The sequence below is a fragment of the Schistocerca americana genome, chromosome X, assembly GCF_021461395.2.
Source record: "Schistocerca americana isolate TAMUIC-IGC-003095 chromosome X, iqSchAmer2.1, whole genome shotgun sequence".
Taxonomy (NCBI): Eukaryota; Metazoa; Arthropoda; class Insecta; order Orthoptera; family Acrididae; genus Schistocerca; species Schistocerca americana.
Window position 1 is genome coordinate 763,531,964 of NC_060130.1, and position 17,011 is coordinate 763,548,974.

At 35.8% G+C, this 17,011-nt stretch overlaps 1 protein-coding gene across 2 annotated transcripts in view; it reads left to right on the forward strand.

Moving 5' to 3' along the window:
- The window catches only part of LOC124555784 (PDZ domain-containing protein 8), a 236,876-nt gene extending 221,418 nt beyond the window's left edge, over positions 1-15,458 (forward strand). Inside the window, exons 12-14 of one of the 2 annotated variants that reach the window (XM_047129838.1) lie at positions 6,452-6,643; positions 10,879-11,091; positions 12,913-15,458. In XM_047129838.1, coding sequence (XP_046985794.1) covers positions 6,452-6,643; positions 10,879-11,091; positions 12,913-12,921 — 414 coding nt within the window. In that variant the 3' untranslated portion in view covers positions 12,922-15,458. Of the gene's footprint in view, positions 1-6,451; positions 6,644-10,878; positions 11,092-12,912 lie in introns of those variants that run through there. The other variant, XM_047129840.1, reaches the window with a different exon arrangement.
- The last annotated feature ends 1,553 nt before the right edge of the window (positions 15,459-17,011 follow it).

Genomic DNA, 17,011 nt, shown 5'->3' on the forward strand with positions numbered 1-17,011 from the left:
AATCACAATACGATGGCTATGGTGTGAGTTGCACATTAAACCAACTGTACTGTGCAGTGTCAAAGACCACACAAGTTCGGCATGCAGCAGTTGTGGCATTGTTAGTTAGGCAAGCCCGTCTGCCAGCGCAAGGTCATATCACATTCGATGGGAAAAAATGGTTTTTAACTGTCTTGAGATTAGCGCAAGACATGTTCAGTATGGTGCCCACCATTTTCTGCCACAATTTGAAATTGAGAATCAACATGTTCCACAGCAGAGTGGAGTGTCTTGGGTCATGTTCAGAGTGTGTTACACAATGTGTGTCTTCAGTTCAGCTATGTTTGTAATCAGAGCACTGAACACTGCATCTTTCAGATAACCCCACATACAGAAGTCACACAGATTAAGATCAGGTGATCTGGATGGTCAGGCTGTAGGGAAATGATGACTTACAATTGTAGCATTTACAAGATGCCTCTGCAGCAGCTGCTTCACTGGCTGTGCAATATGCAGAGGAGTGCCATCGTGCATAAAAATGATTCTGCCCACACATCCATGTTGTTGAAGATTTGGAATGACATTGGTATGCGAAAAGTTCTCATAGCATTTACCACTGATGGTACATGTGACAGGACTCGCAGCACCCATCTCCTCAAAAACATATGGACCTGTGATAAATGGTGCTGTCAGCCCACACCACACAGTTACCTTTCAGAATCAAGCAGTACCAGTTAACGTGCGAGCAGATTTTCCATTGCCCATATTCTGCAGTTCTGTGTATTGGCATGTGCTTGGAGACAGAAACGGGCTTTGTCTGTCCATAGAATGTTCCATGCCACTCACTGTCCACTCCCATGGGTGCAAGAAATTCTACAGCAGTGTTTGTCTTACTGGCAGGTCAGCATGAAGCAACTCCTGAAGATGGGTAATTTTGTATGGATACCAATGCAGGATGTTTCATAGAATTTTATGCACCTTGCTCGGAGGCATGTCTAGAGGTGGGCAATTCCCCATGCACTGTGTGTTTTCACACTACTGCTCGACCCTTCCTGCAATGCTGTGGCCACATCATCTACTGATGTTGATTCAATTGTTTTCCTCCCTCTGCTACACTGTACTTCAAAAGAGCCTGTCTTTTCGAATTTCATAATATTTTATCCAGCTGCATGACAGAAATAGGGCCAAAGCCCTTTTTCATACCCTTAAGTATCCGGAACTTCTGCAGAGCTACTGGTGCACAGTCACCATTGTAAGAAAGCTTTACAAGCAGCACATGATCCTGCATTGAGAGAGTCATGCCAGGTGTCTTAGATGCAAACTGAGGAACAGCTGCGTACTAAACCTCTTTTATTTTGCATATTTTGCTGCTCACAGTGCCATCAAGTGGTAAAATGTACATTATTATTATCTTCTTTCCTTACCATTCCAGACATAGCATTATTATTATTATTTCCCTGTAATGTTCCCCCTTCTTCGTAATAGTCTGTTCAAATTTTATGTCATTCCGAGCAGTAGTTCTTTCTTCACAGTGTTTTGAAACTGAAACTTTATAATTAATCACACTGTAAATTCAGTATACTGCATTCAATGATAAGGAGGGTTGAATAATGGGAAGAGACATCAGGTTGCTCTTTCTGTGTAGAGGAAACTGTATGTGTACGGTTTGCTAAATATGACTGAAATACACTATCCTTAATTTTAAACATAGCATGAAATTCCTGAGACTCACATTGGAAAAGAAAAGGCTACATGGCTGCTATACATCCAAATTCTGAATACTGTATCTCAAAGACCCTGAATATTTTTAAGTGACTTAATGGCAGGAACATATACATAGATTGTTCTTGCTTCCTGCACTATCATCTTCTTCTGATTATGTCCTGAACATGGGTGCCCTGTGTACAGATTGATGCACCATTCATACTTATAGCTTCTTAATTCTGTCCACCTTTAAGATGTAAAAATGGCCACAGGACCATATAGAAATGCTATTATATTTAACCTGTGTGTTGAGGCTGATGAACCCAATGCTTGTCACATGATGGCAACTTCTAATGGTGCAAGAAGTGCACAGAATCAAGTTTGTTCCTCAACCTACTGTTACCACTACTGTTCATTGAAGTGTAAATTATGTGTACCACCGTTGTTCTTGAAAAACAAGAACACCTGTGTTTGAACAAATGTGCGTTCAGAAGGGCTTAGTTTGACAAGTATTAATATCCTGAACTAGGGCTGTAACTAGTACCTCCGGATGTTTATGAGGCAGAGACTAATTTTGGATGTAAGGAGTCCAGAAAGCTGACACACTACCTAGAGTTTTTCCCTAAAGAAAGCATTTGACATCTTTGTATACATATATTTCTTTCTATTACTGACATGTGTTTAAGAAAGAAGGTAACAAAGAATTCTCCGTTGTCTTCCCTTTATAATCTTTGACCTACCTACCAAATGCTCAGTGTATAATGCAGAGTTATGGATGATGTTAAAGGCATAGCAGGAATTGAGATCTTATTCTTTAATATTCCTTTCACTTGAACATGTGGACTCCATAGATAAACTGGTGTAGACATTTCAGAAAACTTTGTCCATCCAACAGAAATACCAGAAAGAGGTGATATTCTGTTTGATATGGCATGTGGGAGTGGATGGAAAAGATTTATCTGATACAACAGTTAGAGCAGCTGGTCAAGAACAACTTATAGTGTACTGTAACACCCTGTTCCGGTAATTACCCTTTAAGTGAGACAAGAATTGTCAGTGAGATGGAGTCATAGTTATCTGAAAGTGAAGAAGAAGCAACTGCATCCACTGAAGTGTGCAGGCCAACAATGGCACATTTTCTTCCAACTGCACAGGAGGAATTTAATAGTCCTCACCCAGTTCTGAATTGGGCATCAGCTTCTGACATGTGCTTTGCTTCTCTGCCAACAAGGAAACCCAACAATATGGGACATTTCTTTACCACTCTCAATATATAACATTTTAACATCCTGTATTTTCTATGGAACAAGAAGTGAGTTGGGGAGGGGGGTAGGCTTTTGAGAAAATGTGCACTGTATTTTAAATGGCGGTGGTATGAATGAAATCTAGTTTCAGTATTTTAATCCCTTGGATGATGATTTTAATGTATTTCATGGTGACTGGTTCATTGTATTGTTTGTGTGACCAACCAGCCTTATTATCTTAAATGTCTTTTAGATTCCAACTTTTAATTTGTTTTGAATGTAACCATTTTGAGATTTTAAGTATGTAAGCATGTGAATTTGTATGTGCTATTTGTGTGTGAATGGAATTTTTTGTTAATTTTCTGTGTGCATATGGTTAATTTTCAACAATTTAATTAAATTTGTCCTATGACATAAGCAATGGTGAATTGATGACCTCACTTTTGAGTCCCATTTGCCAGAAATACTGCCACTACCACATTGTTGCAAAAGAGAGAAGCTTTGGCAGCAATGGTCATAGAATATAAGTGTTGAGTATCTGAATACATTTAAACATGTTTTGCTCATGTGCACTGTCAGTCTGATGATAAAGATCTTTATTGATAATAAATGAAGGTGTGGGCTGCAAACAATGGTAAAGGACAAGTTGGTTGTTTTGAGGAATTCTCATAACTAAGATACTTCAAGTACACCCATTGTGATTTTTTATACAGATAAATCATTGTTTTCAATCATTTATAGAATAACAACATATTATTAAAATTGTAAATTCTATCCCAAATTTTATCCTTAAAAATATGTCAATGGGTACTTTACATTGTTTACTTGGGAAATGAGTGCACTTAACATCAGTTAGTATTGACTTATTACTGTTCATGTGCTGAGTGGATTAATGAAAACCTCTCAAAAATATAAAGATCTGTTTCGTTACAGTTTATGATACTAATATCTGCATTACCAATTTTTTAAATAATGATGTATAATAGCCTTAAAAATTAATCTGTGATTCAGCACCTTAACATTTTTGCCAACACACTGCCATGTAAACTCATGTAAACAATGGTAAACAGTGGTAACATTGTTTGCGTGCTTAAATGATTATTCACATTTTTCTGATCAGCAATAGATTTTGAAGAACACTTGCATTCAGGAAAATATTGACGATCTTTATCTGATTTGTTATTATCCACATCATCATCATCATCATCAGATTTGTATAGATTGTCACTGAAAATCATTTTTCAGAAACAAACACTGCACTCGTTACTACTACCAGCAGCCATGTTTACATCCACAAATCCTGACAAAGTCTCCATTAGTGAGAATCTGAAATAACTGCCATTTCTCAGTTTATTGTGGAGCTATCAACTAATGTGAATAAAACACATAATGTACCATGTTTTACATGTAATAACTCTGTTTCTCATCAAGTGTCCCTTACCACTGTTTACAGCTGAGGACTTGAACTGTATCAGGCGAATGCCGAGATGGTTCCTTTGAAAGGGCACGGCCGATTTCCTTCCCAGTCCTTCCCTAACCCGAGCTTGTGCTGCGTCTCTAATGACCTCGTTGTCGACGGGACGTTAAACACTAACCACCACCACCACCACCACCACTTGAACTGTATATTTTTCTGACAAAATAAATGTGAACAGTGAAGTCCAGAGCTGGGACTCAGAGCTGTAAAAGGCTGAACATTCAATAAGAAATAGTTGTCTTGCTCTTTGTCTTCGAACATCACTGCTTATGTTTGCTGTAGTTCCCATTAATGGTTCCAAGTGAATATGAAAATCATACCTAAACAAGGTCATATACATTTCCTGTCTCAGTCTTGTCAAAACAGAGCTGCTCATTTTATATTAAGCCAATTAAAAGTGAAATATCAGGATTGACAACTCTGTACTGAGTGGATGATGCTTACCGTCTGTTGTCATAGGTTGCGTTATAATTTAACAAAGATACCGATCATGATTGGAGCTTCAAACAGGTGTTTTAATTGTTGTTAAGCAAATGTGGGAAAATACGACAGTGGAAATTTAGAAAAATGGAGCATAAATTTATGTAATATGGAGGCCACTACTTAGCTGGAAAATAAATGAGTAATGATTAGACATATTTAACAGCTCAATAAGATTTTCTTTACCCAAATCTGTTAAGTATGTCTGTGTATGACATATATTCATTTTCCAATTTTTAACAATTTTTATAATAAATTGCACTGCAAAAGGTATTTTATAGACATCAGATGCAGTTACACAACCAAACTTTGTTAAAATGTATTGAATTACTTTGTACACTTACCACAATTGAAATGTGGCTCTATACTTAGAATGAAGTCCATGTCACTGACTTTAAGCATTATATGTCTGTGCACTAAACAGTCAGGATATAGGTAATATTTGACATGGTGGCATGCAGTGACAGCAAGTGGTCAGGACGTAGTATATAGCTTCCAGTACCCCTTTCACTGTACAATTTATTAAGTAAATGGTTTTGGACATCAAGCATCAATTTTTGAGCTTCAGTTAGCAGTTAAGTCACCACTTTGTCACATCCGAGTTCAGTCATTAAATAATGTTTCTTGAACAGGTGAGAATATGTACTACATACCACATGCTAGACTAAATTACAGGTCCATCTCTCATAGTGGATACTATAATAAAATACCCACCATCTTCAACTACCATTATGTGTGTTATTTTCTGTACTATTTGTTATTTTGTGTACTGTACTGTGTAAAATGTGTTACCCTGTCCTAGCTAAATGTGGTGTTGTCTCAGCTATGTAGACCTGTGGAACATTGTTGTGGTTTCCTTTTCTAGATTATTGTGGGCATGGCTTTGCCTCCTGTACCCAGTTATAGAAACACACAAAATTTGCCGCAGCTGTTAAATGAGATTAGCATGACATGAAAGTGTTAAATGTTTTGATATGCATGCTAAATGGAATTTTATCTTTGTGGAAAATCAGATTTATGTATGATAGTGACTAGTTCAATTAATAATATACATGGAAAATCCCTTCTGCTGCTACAGATTAGGAAAAACAATTAATGAGCATAAGCTAATAGTTCTTGTTTACACTTGGACTGATATGATTTTCTGTTACCTCTACATGAATGTTTTGTAAAAAAGAATGGACATATCTAAATGTTAAATAAACAAAATTTTGTAATGAACCAGTTTCTGCTCAATTTCCATTGTATATTAGCATAATTGAAAGGCCGAAAATGGCCATCACACAAGAAAGATGTGAGTCAGAAAAGTATTATGTCTGTTCTATTTTTCCAGCAGGCTTAAAACAGATTGCTTGAAAATAACTCATTAAAAATTAACCATACAAATATTTAAGGTCATTTTAATTGTCTTTTAGGATGTTAATAGTGAACGTAATCATTACATAAAGGAAAGTTATTGTTCAATAATCTGGGGGTGTATTTTTGCTCTAAAAAATATGAATAATTTGCATGTTTTGTTTGTACTTTACACAACATAAAACTATTACAGTGTAACTTATTTCTACAGGTTTCCATGACTGACAGCTTATCTGGTCTTCCACAACTTTTACTGGATGGTGGTGATGAAGTTTCCTCCACATTCAGTCACCTCCTGCAGCAGCCTAGTCATCAGGATCCTATGGCTGTGGCAAAATCTACTGGGAAAGACTTGTACTCAGACTTACCAATAGCAGAACGCAAAGAAAAAATTAACAAGTTGGTAAGAGTATCTAAAATTTTTATAACAGCTGCCATTTACTAAACTTCTTGTTTCATTCTTGTCAGTCTTTTCATAAACTGTCTAATTTCGTAAATAATAAGCAGATATATTTTTGAATTCCAGAACTGCTCTTCTTATTGGATGAATATTGTACAGTTCAGAATGTGTATTTGCTGTTCTCCCCATTTGTTTAAAAAACCAGCAGATTTTACTCAGTGCTTCAGAAAAATTAAAATGAAGTTTTTATCACATGAAATTGAAACAAACAATGGGTTGAAGTTGCCAGTTCTTGAAAAAAATGAAACATTCCGTCAACATCCCTTCTAGAAAATCTGCAAAAATTGTTCCTTGATATTGTTGGTTAATTCTGTTAATCAGTAAGATGTATTAGTGGAAATTCATTGCTAAAACATGAACAGCTAAAGAATGGCCACGTTGTAATTATAGGTTATGCCGGTAAGACTGTAGCATTCCTGATTACCATAAGTTCTGAGTTGTTTGGACACGAGTCAACTACATCCAGCAGATGAGACAATGACGTATACCGTATCATATCATAACAAATCTTACTGGGTGAATTAGCCTATGTTAAATGTATATGCTGTAACCCTATTTGCTACTAACTTTTTAGAGAAACGTTGAATTTAGCTGCAGTTAGGACACGATGCTACAGTGTGGAATGGTTGTAACCTCTATCAGGTAAAACTATCAATGACAAACTGAAATAAAAGCCTGTAGGAAAGTTATTCTTCCCTTTTTACTAGGCTGTAAAATACTCGAACAGGTCACACTTGTGGTATCTTCCCTCTCAGTCCTCTCTAGCCCTGCTGTGTAATTAATTCCCACCAGCATTTTACTGTGACTTCTTCTCTTATTGATACTGAGCGAGGTGGTGCAGTGGTTAGACACTGGACTCGCATTTGGGAGGACGACAGTTCGATCCCGTGTCCGGCCATCCTGATTTAGGTTTTCCGTGATTTCCCTAAATCGCAGGCAAATGCCAGGATGGTTCCTTTGAAAGGGCACAACCGACTTCCTTCCCCGTCCTTCCCTAATCCGATGAGACCGATGACCTCGCTGTCTGGTCTTCTTCCCCAAAAACAACCATACAACAACTCTTATTGATAGCTATCTCTAGTGTCACTTGCTCATCCATGCAGTCATTTGTTTTCTTTCTCTTTTCCATAACTTTCCTCTGCTGTTCCTACTATATTCCTTCCAGTCTCTTCTTATGATCTTCCCATCCTCTTTGTGCCTCAATATCACTATGTTTATATCTATCCATTACTTTGGTTGCATCACTTGACTTTTCCATTTAAATCTAATTGAGCTTCTATATAATTTTTACCCTGGGAACAAGTTGTTTGTAATATCCCTACTGAACATGTATTTGGAGGTTTTAATTATGATTTCAATTTCCTAATTCCTGTGCTGGCCTGTTTATCTACATTGATATCTGTGAAAATTGCAGCATATGGAAGAATGGGATTTTCTACATAAAATCAGTGTTAGAGATTTGATTTACTGTGATTTCCATATTATTACCTTGACAGCATCACTGCTTAGCTGTCTGTGCAGCAACAATCTGTAAACTACCTTGGATCATGTGTAAATATCAATTTGTGGCCAAAAAAAAAAAAAAAGCAGTAACATTACACAAGCCCCAAGGACAAGTAGTTGGTTTGCAGCCAAGTTACTAGGAAGGTTGCCGCATGTCTTGTGCAGTGCCATGTGGAGTTACCCAGTCTCGTTTGAGGTTATGAATGTGCTGCTATCTGACTTCTATTGCTGTGATAAAATAGAGACCGCAGTGGTCGTATATGATGACTGTGTAAGAGAGATGCCTAAACTCACATGCAGCCATACCCTTTGCAACAAAACTGTCACCCTAGCTGACTCTTAACGTGCCACTGGGTTCATGTCCACATGGCTCTTCTAACAGCTAAGCCTCTGTAAGTGGTATGATATGTATTTAGTTTCATTTTTTACTAATTATGTGAATTTCGTTGTAATCAGTGAACAAATGTAATTTGAGAGGGGATAAATTTTTTGATTTTATTCTGGGAATATTACTGTATTGTTTATGACACAAATAATTCAGATGAGACTGCTAGACACACATCCACTTGATTAATTAAGCCAAGTGATTGGTAAAAGGGATATTTTGTGATCCAGCATTTTCTCACAGTGGCTGGTAAAAGGTATATTTTGGGATCCAGCATTTGCGCACCACATTGTATTTAGTGATAAATCCAGGTTTCATATGTGCACTGATGACGGCAGTGTGTATATCTAAAGGATTAGCACCTCACTTCAGCATTTGCTATGGAATGGCACCCAATCCCCCACTAGTGCTATTATGATCAGGGCGTCAATTGTATATTACACCCACCCACCCAGTTGGTGGTACTAGGAATTGTGATAGCACACCACTGTATGAAGGTCATTCTGTGACCACATGTGTTGGGCTCATGACAGGCCTGCTGAAGACCTACTCCAATAGATTTATGTAGGACTGCACACTATGTGTGTGTCATGGGAATGTTTGCAACACATAATCACACTTACTGATCCAACCAGATTAATGAACATCTAATCAATGGGGCATAAATTTATCCACCTGAAGTGCCATTTGCTGTAGCCTCTTAGTGTACAGAATTTAGAGATCTAGTTGAAGATTTGTCAGAATCGACTAAATAGAGTAGTAGAGTCTGCCATAAAGTGTGTGAATTTTCTGCATTTGTTGATTTATTTATTGTGCCATTAGTGTTATGTACTTAGATTGACATCTATAAAGTTTTGGGTAATTTTGACCTTTTTGTCCTTTTTCTTTTTTTCCCCAATGAATACACAAACAGCAGAACTGGAAGACTTGTTCTTCAGTTACTTCATGTCTCATGGCAAAGATATAATGAACTAGCTGCCACCACATTGTCACATACAGAGGCTGAGGTGTTAGAGGAGCCACGTGGGCATGATGCCAGTGGCAAGTTTAGGGTCAGCTAGATTGGCAGTTTTGCAAACAGTATGACTGCATGCAAGTTTAGGCATAGCTGTTACACAGTGACCATATAACAGCCACTGGGATCTATATTTTAGCACAATAATAGAATTCAGATATAGATCACACTAGATCTGCCAACAGTGTTTCACTATGCATCTACTTACCACCTACTACTGTAACTACATTTTGATCTTCAGCCATTGATTTCTTCAATTACAGTGTGATTACCACAAAATACCATGGAATCCAGGTATATCAAAGAACAAATCATGAAAGAGGTTAAATCTGAAGGGAACACAAAATAAGTTTTATTTCTGGCTGTGGATTCCAGGGAGAGAACAGATGTATCGAAATGAGTACATTTCAACCACGTGAGGTGTAATTGGCAAAGATGCATCAGCACTGGCATATCTGATGTGTGAAAACATTTTGGTTAAATCCATGAAGAGAATATAGTATGTCAAAAATTAAAGTATTATTCAAATCAGGTTTAGGCACACACCGTACTTTCAGTGCATATTTTAAATCCCTCCGTTACAAATGTCAATAACATATTATTACAATCGGGTATTGTCACATTTGTACTTAATTTAAACTTTCAGCCTTCTGAAACTTCCTGGCAGATTAAAACTGTGTGCCTGACCGAGACTCGAACTCGGGACCTTTGCCTTTTGCGGGCAAGTGCTCTACCAGTGGTTCGCAGGAGAGCTTCTGTAAAGTTTGGAAGGTAGGAGACGAGATACTGGCAGGAGTAAAGCTGTGAGTACCGGGCGTGAGTCGTGCTTCAGTAGCTCAGATGGTAGAGCACTTGCCCGCGAAAGGCAAAGGTCCCGAGTTCGAGCCTCGGTCGGGCACACAGTTTTAATCTGCCAGGAAGTTTCATATCAGCGCACACTCTGCTGCAGAGTGAAAATCTCATTCTTTCGGCCTTCTGTTTATCATTACAAAAACTGTGTTTGTTATTGTGGTTGTCACTCAACAATTATAGTTCTTTTTGTAAACAGTTATTGTCTTATTTATAGGGTTTTCTTTAAAATATAGCCTCAGATGAGTTCTACAGAACTCAAGTGTTACTTGATCATATGCTAACAAACAAAAAAACTAATTTCTTTGTTCGTTTATTAATGAAAAAATCACCACCTAACCAAATAACTATAAAAACACACAACCTAGTGTGTAGTTACGTAGGATATATGTTTGTATTTATCTTTCTAAATTCATTCTTTTCAAGATTGGGAAGCTGAAAGCTGCAATAGATGCTGAAACACAATCGCGTATACTGCTGACTAAGGAGAGTAATGAATCTAAAGATCCTGTCTCTCAAGCCAGAGCTGAATACCTAATAAGCAAATCAGATGAAAAAGTACAAGAATTAGCAGTCCTGATGTTACACTGTTGTGCTGGCCTCCAGCATGTACAGGATCAGGAAGATTTAGCATCCAAGGTGAGATGTTTCTTGCAACCATTATCAAAATAATAAATATTTGTTAGTGTAATGGGTTGATGCTGTTAAGAAATGAATTTACAGGGAAAATTGTGTTACAAAATTTTCTTTCTGTGATTTTGAAAAATACAAAGATGATATAGAATTTGTCAAGCAAATGCTATATGTAGAACTGGCTAACTTTAAATTTGTTCCTCCTGTCTGTAGGAATGTGGACTATTGATTATCTGTTTATTTCATATATGAATTTGCAAAAGTAATTAAAAATTTCCGTTGGTAGCTGAGGTTGTCACGGAAGAGGAGCAGGTGCCAACTTGAGTTGCTGCCAAGATACACACTTATCTCAACAGTCAACTGAGGAAAAATCTTTTAAGTACCAATTGATACCTCAAACTATGTTAAATTGGTACAATCAAGTGGCATATGGCATTCATTTTAGTAATGTTACCTATAGATAGGCATTTGAACAGCTGGACTGCTCACCCAATTTTAATCCTCAACATTTCACAAAATTAAATAAATTAACATTTATCTCATTGTGATAGTTTGCAGGGAACACTGGTGATTTCGATTGCACAGCATACCCTCAGTGTTACTCAGATATTCTTAAACATGGCAGACAAGCAGCAGTCCATATAAGGGTGTGACATAACATGTATCACACGAAATCACAACCTTAGTCAAATCACAACCTTAGTAAAATATCACAATTTATTCACCATCAGATATGCTGTGCTCATTGGCTTTTTTTGCAATGATCTCGGAGAAAGTTATGCCCTCATCAACAGCTATAAACAACACAGACTCTGTAGCCAGACTGATGCTTATTGTGATGTATGTTTTGCATATGTTGTTCCTTTATGAAATGTAGAAAGTGTAATAATAGTAATAATACTGATGATTATAACTCACCTAGTGTTTTCTATGACTGCATTGTGATTCATGAAGAATAAATACTTCTATAGGTTCACCATATGCTGCATGACAAATGCTGATGTAGTTGGAGCTGGGCCATCTTTTGTAGTCACATCATTTTGCGGTCCATGACTTTTGTTTTCTTACTGCATTGTGATCAACAACATATATGTATCTTTATTATTAACAGTGAAATTCCCTGACTAAATTGCAACTACCAATTCCTCTTTTGGACTGGTTGTTTTGAAATCTATGTTCTTGTATGCAGAAAAAAATTGAATTTCATGTTGCCTTGTGTAATACGACCAAAACAATGATGACTCTGTGGGCAGCATGGGGCAAACTGGCTGTGGATTGCTGAACACTGATTTACATCTTGTATCTCTACTTTTCCTTGTTTCATAATGTATCCCCCATTTTGCTCATTCCTTATAGCTTACTTATCATCTTTACTGTTTACCAAACTTTTTATTCTTTTCTTTACCTTCCATCATCTTCCGATCGCTTGTGTACTTCGACTCCCATTTCTGATATATCAATTTCTTGCTGCTAGGTATTGACCTCTAGAACTGGAAGTTAATTCAGTAGTTCTGTTTCTCCACACTATATTTTGAATGAATTTTCCTTCCATCCATTTGCATCTGTACCTTTTCTGCATTTTTATCTCCTGAAGAAGCTTTAAAAACTAGAAACTCTGAGGTTGGATGTATATCCTCCTCAGCTCATTTTTGATTCAGCAAGGGCTCCTCTTCTGTAGCTAATAGTCTTAATTTGATAGTTATTGCAGTTTTTCAAATTTATTATTATCTAATACTTATATTCCAATACAGTATTTATTTGAAACACAGTGTTTTCACCTTTTGAGCTAAAATTGCATTGGTAACATGGTATTTTTTTCTTTTACAGAGCAGCTAGTTTGTCATCATTACTACTGGTTACCATCTGATCAGAATCACTTCAGTTTTTGTGTGTGTGTGTGTGTGTGTGTGTGTGTGTGTGTGTGTGTGTGTGTGTGTTTTACTTGCACGAAGAGATGTTCTTGTGTGTGGGGAAGAACATGGGACACAGAATTCTCAAGTAAACTTGTAAACAGACTTTAAATTTTGTTCAGCAGAAAGAACTGTGGAAAGCTTCTGCAGTTTGTGAAGATATAAGATGTGTAGCAACCTTCCTTCCTTCCCACTGTACTGAAAATATTTGTGCTGAACCAGAAAAGTAGCTCTGATGTTATTACACACCAGTTTTGTATTAATTCCATTTTATAATGATGAAGTAATTATTGATAGAATTTACTGTTCACAAGTGTATGTGTGAGTAAATGGAAAGCATTCAGCATACTTTTGTAGCCTTGACTGTTTTTCATACTTTTTTGTGAAAATGTGGGAATGTTGATTATTGGGCTACTTGGAGTTTCATTGTTATTGCACATATATAATGCGTGGAAGTATTTTAGATAGAAGAAATTTTCAGTCCATATGTATGAAATGTTCATGAATATTTAAGTATATTTTATTTATTTAAACTTAATTAAGAGTATAAGCTGCTATAAAGTAATTTATTTTCATATGGAACCGACTTTGTATAAAAAACCATAAACATTGCATATGCCAGCAATAATTTTGTATTGTGTGCCAGAACTGTAAAATTTCCTGATATTGAAATGAGAAATAGTGTCAGAAATAATATTAGTAATTTTAATATTCTGAATGAGATTTACAAATGGCAGTAATCACTTGCTTTTTTACCACTTGTTGTATGGGGTGTAGCAGTTTTTTAATCTGTGAGTCAACTAAGTTGACAGATAAAACAAATATAAGCAATGATTGCCTGCTACAGGCTTACATTTAAAAAAATACCCATTGCCATCCTATCCATTTGTGAACTGCAAAAATTTGACATCTTGTAAATTATTTGATAGTTTTGCTTTGTTGATCCATTTCATCTTAGAATTGTAGCATTAAAATTCCTAAAAATGAAGTTTTAGATAATTTTCATGAAAATATGTTCGAAAATTGGTCTTCTGTGCTTAACTATAAATTTGTATTCTTTTAAGTAATGCCACTTTTTGTACTGAAATGAAACATGTTTAGTTTTCTATGTTTGATTATAAAGTGACATGCTATTTCTTTTTTGTGATGACTTTGTTCTCTTTGTTTAGTTTTCAAAAATCCTTTCTTTTTGCGAATACTTTATGAAGGGAAAAATGTACAAGAAAGCTTAAGAAATTATTGATATTTAACTTTTCATGATGTGACAGTGCAAGTGTAAATTAGTTCGTTAGATGTAATTAATCTTCCAGGTGATACATTCTTGAACAGTTATACTTTAAAATTCAGTGGTATAGGTACTTATTTATTATTTATTATGTATGGTGCTGATAGTCTTTTTGTTTGGAAATTACTTATTTACCATAGGAGTGCTTCTGTAAGATTAAATGCATGGTAATGGGAAAGAAATGTCAGTATCTCATTAGCCATTCTAGAAGGTAGCATCAGGTGCTTTGTGTAATCTGCATGTTTTGAATATCAACCAGTACTTAGTGTTGATAAAGACTTCTGAACATTCAGGATTTTTATATACAGAAGGAACTGCATTAATTTGAGTTTCTTTTCACCGGATATTTATTTACTACACAAATTAATCAAGTCAGGATTAGAACACAACAGTCACTCAGTTATGTAGCAAGAAACACACATTGTTCTGGATGCTCATTAGTTTTTCATAGTTAGTGATCACTCTCGCTACACACTTGCTGTAGTAGTTTAAGTTCCTCATCTTTAAAGGTTAACTACAACTGTGAATTAAAACTGCTTTTAATGTTAATTCTGTAGTCTGTAATGTGGCTTCATTAACAAATTTTTGTGCACTGAAAGGGGTAAATGGTTCTTGCAACTGTTTATAGTATGGCATAAATGTAAGCATATGATGTCTTCCATGGGGGTCATATGTAGGTTTTAGGTATTGCTTTCTAATGCAGTATAAATAGAGATAATACTGTGTTAGTATTTAGTTAAGGGTGCTAGTCAAATTCTGTCAGTTTTAGTAAAACAATTCCCTCCATAGTTACTCTAAGGGAACTCAGTATTACTCTGTAGATAGATGGTACCAGTCATGAATTTTTCAAGAAACTCTGCTGAATTTCGATCTGGTAATATTTCATGTAGCAAATTGTCATTTTATTTATTTGTGTGTATTTACATCTGAACATCTCTCTAATGCTTTCAATATTTTGCTTTATGTATTTAGAAAAGAAATATATTACATGTTTACTGGTAGTTACTTAATGAACCAGCAGAGGTAGCAGTAATGTCTTTCTCTATATCCATCTGAAAGGCATGTTGTCAATATTAGCATGCTAATTATTAATTTTCCATGTAATTTCATTTTGGAAAATGTAAACGTGTGACCTCTACACTTTAACACAACACCAAGAAATGAGTGCGCAATAAACATAATCACTTTCATAAAAATCTTGTGTATATCCTTCTTTGATATTTTCTTTTTTGTATAGTGAAAATTTGTAAGATATACCTGAGGTTTCTTGAAAATATTCCACTTCCAAAATTTAATGCAACTATGTTAGTACTGTGAAATTATTTGAAGATGAATGTCAAATCACAGCAGTTTTTCAGGTCCCTCAAATTGACAGGAATTCTAAACAGTACTTCCTACAAACTACTTTCTCCTGTCCAGTTGATAATATGCATGTTATGTGTGTTGTGCTAAGTTATGTACTGGCATCAGTTGTACCATAAATGAAATTATATTTCTCCGAGAAGTGAAAAAGCCGTACAGATTTTAAAATTCCTTCACTGCACACATTGCAGAAATTTTGTAAATTATTTAAGCACTTTACCGACATATTTCACATTTATGAAAGGTTATACATAGAATGGTCTTTACCAAACACAGGATGAAGCTTCCATTATTTTATTAAAATTTATTTTAATCTCTATTAAGCAAGGATGAAACAGGATAACAGGTAAAACAGCTTAAAAAATTAATCTACTAGGCATGCATCAAGTTATAAATTAAGCTTCCAAATTTTGAAAATTTGAGAATTAGAAATTCAATATTCTGGAGCCAAAGATAATGAAAGGGGAAATGCAAGATGCAGGAGCATATAAAATTAGTAACAGATGAGAAGTCATCCTGAAGTCCAATTTAAAATAAAATGTCATGGGATCCCAATAAATTAAAAAGTCATTTGTAAAAGTAGATTTCTGAATTTTTGCAAAGACTGATGCAGTATAACCTTCAGATTTCACATTTCTTTGGTAAGGAGATTATTAGAGGTGTCAACTGTGACAGGAAAAGTGGGATGTAATGCCACTACTGAACCAATAACTATCTGAGTTATTTAGAGAAACATTGAACACCTAGAAATACAAGTGTCCTAAAATGGATCTTAATTATATTGTGTAAAATGAAGCGAGATCAGCATAGTTTCTGGTATCACAATCATGTGTATATACTGTATATGACCAAAATGGAACAAAAATGGTCCTGTGGAAGCAATACCTGTTTGCACATGTACACAGAGAAAACAGGATGTGCAGAGAATTCTTAGCATAAATGTGGCACTCTGTCATTCCTAAAATTTGCAGTGAATGCACAGCAATACAGCAGAATTCTGCTAAGCACATTGTCACCCTCTGTGCTGTTACACCACTAGCTCAATACTGGTTCCTTTCAAACCTGTTATGTAAATGCTAATGCTGTCTTCAAACCCTACTTTTCCTCTGTTCACAATTTGATTCTCCTCAGTCTGTTGCACTTCTCAACATAATTGTAGGATATCTGTAATGGAAATGAAACACGGGTCCTCATGATTCATTCCAGTGGTTATCATTCGAATCACCACAGCTGATGAGTGGAGACAGATGATAGGTTGGAAAATAAAGCTTCAGTAAAGTGAAATGATGAGATAATAGGGTGAAATAACACAGAAATACCAAAGAAGGTAAGGAATTTATGATTTGTAATCTTACCCTCTCACACATCA